This window comes from Crotalus tigris, unplaced genomic scaffold, assembly GCF_016545835.1.
Source record: "Crotalus tigris isolate CLP2741 ecotype Arizona unplaced genomic scaffold, ASM1654583v1 scf7180000024379.1109085, whole genome shotgun sequence".
Classification (NCBI taxonomy): domain Eukaryota; kingdom Metazoa; phylum Chordata; class Lepidosauria; order Squamata; family Viperidae; genus Crotalus; species Crotalus tigris.
The window spans coordinates 401,495-411,326 of NW_024100549.1; the positions used below are offsets into that span (position 1 = coordinate 401,495).

General features: G+C 42.1%; 1 protein-coding gene across 4 annotated transcripts in view; it reads left to right on the forward strand.

Moving 5' to 3' along the window:
• The window catches only part of CSNK1G2 (casein kinase 1 gamma 2), an 87,959-nt gene extending 82,622 nt beyond the window's left edge, over positions 1-5,337 (forward strand). For all 4 annotated transcript variants that reach the window (XM_039328459.1, XM_039328458.1, XM_039328461.1 and 1 more), the window contains 2 exons: positions 799-905; positions 2,073-5,337. In XM_039328459.1, the coding sequence (XP_039184393.1) occupies positions 799-905; positions 2,073-2,127 (162 nt within the window). In that variant the 3' untranslated portion in view covers positions 2,128-5,337. The remainder of the gene's footprint in view (positions 1-798; positions 906-2,072) is intronic.
• The last annotated feature ends 4,495 nt before the right edge of the window (positions 5,338-9,832 follow it).

Sequence of the window (9,832 nt, forward strand, 5' to 3'; positions counted from 1 at the left end):
ATCAGGTAGCTTTCTTTCATCTGGTTGTAGCCAATGAGCGTGAGTGTTTAGAGAGCCAATCAGATGTTGTCTTGCTTTGGCAATGAGCCAATCAGATCACGGCAGGATTCAGTTATTGAAGTCATGTATTGAAGTTGAGAGGAGGACATTTGTCAGTGTGTGATGTGATCGCTATCAAGTTGGTTGGTTTTTTTTGTGTTCTTTCATTGAGTGAGCTTGTAAAACGTAATAAAATTAAAGTAATGGTGCAAAGAGTTGACTGGTTGCCCAGAAAGCGATGTAAAATAGTATTATTAAGTGAATAAGGCTACAGTTATAAAGAAATTAGAAGAAAAATTGGTGGAAACTTAACCAAAGGTGGCATTTCTACTGTATACAATTTTGGCCACTACTGTAGGTTGTAATTAGCTTTTGGAGGTACATCATAACTTCGATCAGCCGCTAAGCAACCAGTCGTAAGTCGAGGACTATCTGTATTATTTTCCTTTGGAAGCAGGTTTCTGTTGGATGGAATGTCACATGGCTTCTGAAAGTCAGCCTCCTTTGCTTTGAAAGCTTGGCTGGATGCAAGCAGACACCCTCCCCCCCTTCCTTCCTGTGGCTGCTTTCTGCAGGAGCAGACCAAGATAAGAAGCAAAGTTTTGATGTGTACCTTAGCAGCATGAGGCCTGCGTGTCTGAGGCCTGCTTTGTCTCTCTGGTCATTTCCCCTATTTGTGATGCTGCAAAGAGGCTAAGCCAACTGTACCTGAAGCCCTGCCCGGTATTCTTGGTCCTTCACCTGCTTGCTCTCTTTTAGGTCATGAGTTCTACCAATGGGGAATTGAACACAGATGACCCCACTGCCGGCCACTCAAACGCCCCCATCACGGCACCTGCCGAGGTTGAGGTGGCAGACGACACAAAGTGAGTAACTGGTTCACTTGGCCTAGTTCTGCTGGGAGCCTTTGCAGCTTGGATTAAACACTGTAAAATGGAAGATGATGATGGAGAGGAAGGTGTGTCAGGACTGCCTTGGGATTATGGCAGCCAGCTAGACGCCATGGCTCTAATATGACCGATGTAGCAGGTTCAGGACCAGAAAACATGGTGAAGTTTTGAAGCTTATACTAAGCAAATATCCTACTCCATCTAACCAGCCTCATCTCTCCTGTATGCCAGCAGAGAGCAGCTTTTCCATCAACTATAACCTGAACAACTTTGACCTAAAATTGCTCAGGAAGCTACATTCTCAGTTATATGTCAAAAGGTCACTTTCTCAATTATCTAATGATAGTCATAGGCTGTCTTTTAATGAGTGATGACTGATAGCTCGGTTGCAAACTAAGTTAATTGCCCCACTCAGTTTGCCCACAAGATGTTGGCTTGGACCCCAGTCTGGTTTGGGGCTAATTTTCCCTGGTCAGCTAATCCTTTTGTCTGTGAACTACTGACTTGAGGGTTATCTGGATAGAGGGTTATCTGATAGAGGCAAGGCCCATAAAAATATATATTTTCTCTGGCTGTCTCTATACCTTGATTTTCTGTTTCTGCAAACCTATAAAGTCAGAGTGTCAGAGAGACAGTGTAGCCTAGAGATTAAGGCACCAAGCTAGAAACCAGGAGACTGTGAGTTCTAGTGCCAGCTTAGGCATGAAAGCCAGCTGGGTAACTTTGAGCCACTCGCTCTACTTCAGTGCAACCCACCTCACAGGATAGTTGTGTGTGGTAAATAGGAGGAAGGAATACTAGGTATGTTCGCCGCCTTATAAAGTATAAAAGTGGGATAAAAATCTAATAATCATTTTCAACTTAACATTTTATAAACTGAAAATGTCATTTCCTTTCATTGAAATACCATACTTTACCGCATATAAGACGACTTTCGCAAGCGTTAAAATCAGCGCCGAAGTCGGGGGTCATCTTATACGCTGAGTCATCTTATACGCCAGAAATAACGGTAGTTTCCGGCATATAAGATGACTTTCTAGGCATGTGACTCGGCGCCGAAGTCGGGGGTTGTCTTATACGCCGGGTTGCCTTATACGCTGGAATATACAGTAATAATACAGTGCAGATATCCTTTCTCCTTAGGTGCTGCTGTTTCTTTAAGAGGAGGAAGAGGAAAACTATCCAGCGCCACAAGTGAAATATTCCTGTTGGTCAAAGCCAGGATCCTATTGGGACTGCGTTTTCCCCACCCTCCTTTTACTTCCTGGCTAAGGATAATGGATCTTGATGGAATAGGAGGGGGCACTGTTTCCCCCACCTGCACTCCCACTTGAGTTTTATTGGTGGGTAGGGACACAGGTGACTTTGACTGTCCTAGCAGGCACATGTGGGGGGTCTTCCCCCATCCATTTTTTTCTTTTCCCTTCTTCCCAGGAGATGAAATGGAGGGGTGGGGCGGGCACTGGCAGAAAAAGAAAAAGCCACGTTGGACTTCTTTGCTCAAGTGTCCCACTCTTCCTCCTGGTCCAGACAGAAAAAAAACAGCATTAATATTTATGCAGCAGTTTTCCTTCCCTTCCATTGTCAGTTTATTTGTCCTCCACCCCTCTTTGGAGCTCTTCAAATAGCTTTTGGAACAAAACAAAAACAAAACATAAAATGGGAATCAATTCTACTTGTTTACCTTTAGAAGAAGCAAAGTGATGATTCTGAGAACAGCCCTGCACGTATTTCTTCTTCTCTGTTGTTTGCTTCAGTCTCAAGTTAATTTAAAAATGGCGTTTTCGGCCTTCGTGCCGCAGCATCTCCTCACCCTACACCTTTCCCATCGTAGTGATGCAAATGGTTTTGCTTATTTTATTTTCTGCTTTGAGTTTTAAGGATGTCCCCCAACAAACCCCCCTTCCCCCATGTCTGCCTGATTTCCCTTTTTTTTTTTTTTCAATTTAATTTCCCCAGCCCTGCCAAATTACTCTTTGGTGACATCCTTTAAGGGAAGCTTTGTCCCCATACTCCAAATAACACGAGAGGCAAAAATAAATGTATCGTGCAGGGGGGGGGAGGGTAGCTGGGGAATAATTTTACACACTTCCTCATTTCTCAGTGCACTTTTTTTTGTAGCAATACCAGCATTTGTGTCTTGAAAAAAACGATCCAATTTTAGATATTTTTTTAAAAAAAATTAATTAAGTTCTACCCACTCCCAGGTGGGAGAGAATTAAGGGCAAAAGTCTTGGATCTCAGGAACGGCAGCCTGCCAAACATAACCCCAAAGCCAATGTCGATTGTTAGAGAACCGCAGAGAACAAGGGGACGTTTTCATGACCAAAGTGAAACCTACATGGACAGGATCACTTAGGTGAGATCGTTCCATATCGTGGCCCTCACAGCACCTGGGTACTTGCCAATTTCATTTGACGTTAAAATAGGTGGCAACAAACTTTTATTTGGGTGGAGAGAGGAGGCCCACTGACGAAGCGTTGTGCAAGGACAATCCACTTGTTTTGGTCTGTTCTTTCTCAAAAACCCAACAGCTGTCTGCATTTCCAGCTTCCCAGTTCGGTGATGGCTTGGAATCGGCTCCTGCAGAACCATCGATATGACTGTTATTAGTGTGGAAATGAGCAAAAAGCTTTGCAGGCCTCTTTATGAAAAACATCCAAGCCAAGCCAAAATCTAACTTGCCAGGGAAGGAGATGGCTTTAGAATAAGGCCTGCGTGTGGCTTTCATGCTTTTATCCCTTTGTATTCCATCACTAGCTTACATGTCTGCCCCGGCCTTAGAAGAAGTTGTGCCTGGGTACACTGCGGCCTATACGCCTGGATTGAACGTACACGCTTCTCCCTTTCAGTTGACCAAGTCAAAACAAACAGCTGGTCTGCAGCCATCAAAGCTACACCTGTCCAAGGTGCTTCAGCATTGTGACAATAGCAGTGCAGCTTGGTTACTTCTTTAGATATATTTTTTTACCAAGGGATAAGACAGTTGCCCCTGCGTTGCTTCAAACTATTCGTCTTTCGCCCTGTGCTGTAATTACGGCACTTGGAATGTCGGGATGTGGCCTGCTAGGGAAATGGTGGCAGGGTTAGTTTGGGGGGGGGGGTAGGGGGATAAACACTTTGGTCTCTGCTAAACTAAAGAGCACCCTTGGGTGGGTGGGTGCTGCTACAGACCAAAGGAGTGCAACTTTAAAATTCGCCACACACCTCATTAGTGCTAAATCATATCTATTGGACTTCATTCACCCCCTCCTAATAATGAGAGGGTTACTGCCTCCTCACCTTATAGCCTTGAAGTTGTTCACTTTGTAGAACTAGATTTACACCTCTTCCCTCTCCCCTCCCCTCCCCAATGTGGGTTTTAAGATTTGAACCCCCTCCTTTCGGGGTTGCATAATCGATAGCAATCCTGCAGATGACTCTGAAGGGAATGGAGTGGGTGCGGATCCTCCCAACCCAACGTTTATTGCAAAAGCTGGCACTTAATTTTTTTGTGCTTTTTCAAGATGGATATAAATTTCTTTGCCCTATTTGAATGAATGTTTTTGTGGCCATTTGAAATAAATAAAAAAAAGGAAAGCAGGGACTAAAATTCAACATGATCTCACTTTATTTGTCTTAGTTTATAAACGTTAACAGCAGTGCCTCTGCCAATGCTAGAATCACAAGGATACAGGAGGTCCTAGGGAAAATTCTTGATTTGGGCAACTTCCATTAAAATAGGATTGCTTAGATATGTGCAGTGTTTGAGTTTCTTTCCCAAACAATGCAAAGAGAAAAACAGAATACAGCCTTAAGCATTGGTCTGGAAAAAAAATTATATAGTTCCAATCCCAGGAAGGTGTAAAAGAAATTTTTTAAAAATAAGATGTTTATGTAAAGAGTGCATGAGTGTGCTTGGACTACCAGTTGCAATGTGGATTATTCGTTTTTTTTTTCTTTATTTTTCTTTTTCTTTTTGAATGTGACAAAAGTTTTAAGGGACAACTCTAATGACAGAAAACAAAAACACATCAATGAGGGTTGACGGTGGCCCGCCAAGCTCTCTGGTCTTATCAGGTGTATGTTTTGGCCCACGTTGTCTGATTTGCATCAAAATGAATTTTACAGATTTGTGTGGTTGTTTTATTTTTTAATTATGTAACAAAAGAAAAAAGTAATTTCAAGTCTGAATAGAAATGAGATTTGTACTGGTGTAGCTCCAAAGCAGAAGAGAGATTGTGGCATTGCAAATTTAGTTACTGCTTTAAAAAAAAGAAGTGTACACAGGTTATGGTGTATAAGTTTCTCTTGAAGCTTCTTTGAAGCCATAGAAGTTAGGGCTTTTTAAAAAAAATAATAAAAAGAGAAAAAAAAACCTGAAAAACTAAAAATTAAAAAAACCTTAAAAAAATAAATTCTCCAAAAATGTTTTCTTGTGTTTTGGTTTAAAGTACAGATGCTTTATTTTGAAAAGAGTGGAAGTAATTTTCGGTGACTTATTTTGGAAAAGTAATCAGTTCTGTATAGGTAGTCCTCAAGTTACGACGATAATAGAGCCTGCCCTAGTCATAAAGTGGGTTTATCTTATGACTGAACCAATTGTACGAGCTATTTTGTGGTGGTCCTTAATAAATGTGGCATTCCTTAATAGAACCCATAGAACGCTGCAAACAACCATAAATGTGGGCTAGTTGCCAAGCACCTGAAGAGCGGTCACATGACGGGAGGGGAGAGAATGACTATCTAAATTTTAAATCCAGGTCATAAATTACCCTTCTCCCTTCAGGTAGGTTCATTGTAACTTCAAATGATTGCTAAGCAACTGAAAGTCAAGGATTACCTGTAAGGGTGCAGAAAGTGTCTAGTCTCTAGAACTACATTTTTCAACCTTGGCCCCTTTAAGATGGGAGGACTTCAAATCCCAGAAATCCACACCCATCTTAAAGGTGCTGAAGTTGAGAAAGTGTTCTCCATTTTTTTTCCTTAAATGGAAGCCTCGGCATGAGATGAGCAGCCTCCTCCTCTTTTTGCCCTAATCTTCCAGCATTCAAAAAATGAAGATTCAGTTCCTACTCACTGTCCACAAATATACAACCCACCCACTCTAAACAACTACGCTATGTTACATCCAGGTTGGACTCGCCCAAATGTTTCGCCCTAAACTCAGCTTAACAAAAAAAAACAAATTGCTGTGTTCCACTCGCTACAGAAGTTCTTTAAGAGTTTCATCTGTCGGAACCACGACATAAGCAAAATAAACCATCTTATCCCGCAATATGATGGCTTGTATGACTGAATCTCATTTTGGCCAAGTCCATGTTATTGCAGAACATAACTTGTGGAGTTGGTGCATCCTTCTAACTGGAGGCTTGTTCGCACATTTGTGCTTTTTCTTCCTAAATGAAACTTCAGGATCATCTGACACCGTTGCCAGTTGCTTCTGCTCCAGCGCACTTTCTCTTCTTTGGCAAGAGCCTTGCAAACATAAGCTGATATGCCAGAGGATGCATCTCTCCTTACCAGTATTCCTTATCAAAAATGAGCATCCTGAACTCAGACTAGGCAAATTCAGTAACTGTCTACAATAAAGCCTCCTCTAAAAAGTGATTTCCTACCTAGCTTACAAAGTCAAGAAAATCTGGGAATCAAAACATACTGATGGTTAAGCTTCACAGAAGTAGATCAGCACCTGCTGATCCAAAAATAGTTTCAAGAACAGAAACCGTTCTATTCAGTGTCTTGATTCTTGGTCTAGCATGCCGATGCTGTCAACAACTCTTGCCACAGCTTTACTGTTGCAGATGGTCGAGGGCAGGGGTAGGCAACCTTGGCTCTTTTATGACTCGTGGACTTCAACTCCCAGAATTCCTGAGCCGGCATGGCTCAGCTTGGAAACCTCTCCCTTTCCTCTCAGCATGGCTGGCTCAGGAATTCTGGGAGTTGAAGTCCACGAGTCATAAAAGAGCCAAGGTGGCCTACCCCGGCTTCAAAGAGGGCTCTCCTGCTCATAAAACATATTCAAACAATATTAAATCTGCAATTTGAACTACTGGCTGTGGGTGCCCATTCTCTCGTGTCACACACACAAAAATGCTTAAAGACAAACTGATGCCTTTATTCATTTGCTATTTACAAACGAAGGAGAGGTGGTGAAACGCTGAATAATACAGTTTCTGATACAATTGTTATTGTAGAGCATCGCACGAGCAGTTGGTGACACTATTGGAAGTTTGCTCTTGGCATCACCCAGATTAATTTGCAAATGCTAGAATTTGCGACAGGCTCCAAGAACTTCAACTGAACTTTCCCTTCAGCTGCTGACATTTTAATAAACACCCAATTTTATACAATAATCAGAGGCCTACCTACCCCTCCAAAGGGATTTCAAAGGATGACTGCTTTCGGTCATCCACCTTAAAAGTAGCCTGCCATCAGTTACAAACTATCTTTAAACTATTGTTTAAGTAGGCCTTTTTAGAAACATATTCAATGATTATTTTTCATCTACAGAAAAACAGATTAGCACATTGCTGAGAAAACAGTTCTCTGAAAAATGAAGGGTGGTGAAGGAGAAGGGGATGCTGAGAATCCTCTCAGTCTAGCAGGAAAGCAAGCTATAAAATTTAGAGCCCTATGAACTAATATGTGGATATTGAATAAGCCTCTTCATAAAAATCACTGATGTGCATATTTTCTCTACTATGTAGTTTGCTGATGGGGAGCTAGTAACTGGAGAATGATTCCAGTCTACATACTGGCTGTAATAGAAATGTACACATATTATACAGTGATTAATAATATAGAAGGGAGAATCAAAAACAGACTCGCGTGACATAAGGCTCAAGGACCTCTGTGGAATAATCTGTATTTCCATACAAGTAGTTTCAACAGGAAACGCAGCTACCGTATATTCCGGCGTATAAGACGACTTTTGAGAGCGTTGAAACAGGCGCCGAACTCGGGGGTCGTCTTATATGCCGAGTCGTCTTATATGCCGGAAATAAGGTAGTTTCCGGCGTATAAGACTTTCTAGGCATGTGACTTGGCGTCTATTGTCTTATACGCCGGAAATAACGTAGTTTCCGGTGTATAAGACGACTTTCTAGGCATGTGACTCGGCGTCGTCTTATACGCCGGAAATACCGGTAGTTTCCGGCATATAAGACGACTTTCTAGGCATGCGACTTGGCGTCGATCGTCTTGCGACTCGGCGTCGAACTCGGGGGTCGTCTTATATGCCAGGTCGCCCTATACGCCAGAATATACGGTACTTTTTTTTCCTGATTAAAGATTCTGTCCCAGTTGATACTTTTGTGGTCAAATACTCTTTTTAGTGAGAATCAGAGGAAGATGGACTCAACTTTGGCGCATCAAACACAGTCTTAATGCTATCGGGATAAAGTCAAGGGATCCTATTTGAAAACACATCTGATTATCATAGAAGAACTGCACAGATATTTAGTATGAGGAACTATTTCTCAGAGAATTGAAGTGCTTTCTTGCTGATTTATTACTCTGGAGAAGGCGTGTATATATAGGTTTGGGTGCAAAGAATCACACCAAACTCTTGATCAAAATAATCGTGGATGTCAACAATTTTACAGTCACAGTGGGTAAATGAATTTGTAGATCATCACAATGGGATTTAGTTTTGCCCTCCCACCAGAATGAAAAGCTGACCCAGTACCCCACTCCGCCATATTTTTGGGATGGGGGGGAACCCGTATTTAAATAAACCTCAAATAATTGATTGCTTCATACTGCAATTTCCCCAAAGTAACAAGTGTAGGAAAGTAGCATCCATAGCACACTGACAGCTGAGACTTAGGCGCTAGTGAATAAAGAAATACCTGGCCAAGAGTCACAGAGTCCTTTTAGTCAGGGACTGCTAGTCCAACTTATGCTCAGTCAAAGCACAGCTGGGGAAGCTGTTCTGCCAAACAAGCTGATGTTGCCTGGAGCCATCCTAAATGCATCTGAACAATAGTAAAAAAAAATATGCTTTTTTTGCCCATCCCAAAAGAACCATATTTTAGCTTAAGAATTCGTGAATGTAAAAAGGCATTTTTCCTCCTGAAAAAAATCCTAAAATCTCTCTCTCTCTGAATTCGATTTCTGCAAAAAATGGCTTAAGACCCAGGGCGTTCTCTCCCTGTTTAAGGGGAAATACACACACGCATACAAACACAAACTAACCACAGCACCAGCCTGTCACTAGGGTAACAAGAATCAAAATGCATTGTTAAGTTGCACTATATTAGCAGCAGAAGAAACTTTCCGAAGGACGAAAGGCCAGAAATTTAGATGCTTCTCTTAATTACAATGCTCAAGTACACATGGTTGCAAACTGCCTCTTGGCAAAAATGAAGAGCCACAATCTGCTGCTGACTCTTCAGCAACCTCACGCAAGTAGGAAAAGTTGTCTAAAGTAATCTTAAGGCAGCCTTTCCCAATATCACCCTCCAAATATAGTAGCCTCCCAATAAATCTGCATCTTCCTCACCAAGCAGGGTTGCCTTTATCATCTGGATATGATTGGGGTCCCATTCTGACATATCGGGCCACATCAGGTCAGTAAATTCACACTTTACTTTCCTTGAATGCCAGCAAACATGCACAGGAACAGCTGGCTGGGGAATTCTGGAAGCTGAAGTCCAAACCTCTTAAAAGAGCCACGTTTGAGAAACCCTGCACTGGAAGGTCAGTTGATTGGCCTTTGTTTAGCTCTGCTATTCTCTCAAAAGTCAAGGATTGTCTTGAAATGCTGCTTGCCATGCAAGAGGCTCACCCCCACCTTCAGGCTGTGTACACGCAATTACCCCAAAGAGAATAAGTCATTTGTCTTACTAGACAACTGGGAGAGGGCAAGGGGAATGTGAACGAAGACCTACCACTTCGCTGATATATATATCACCATCTAA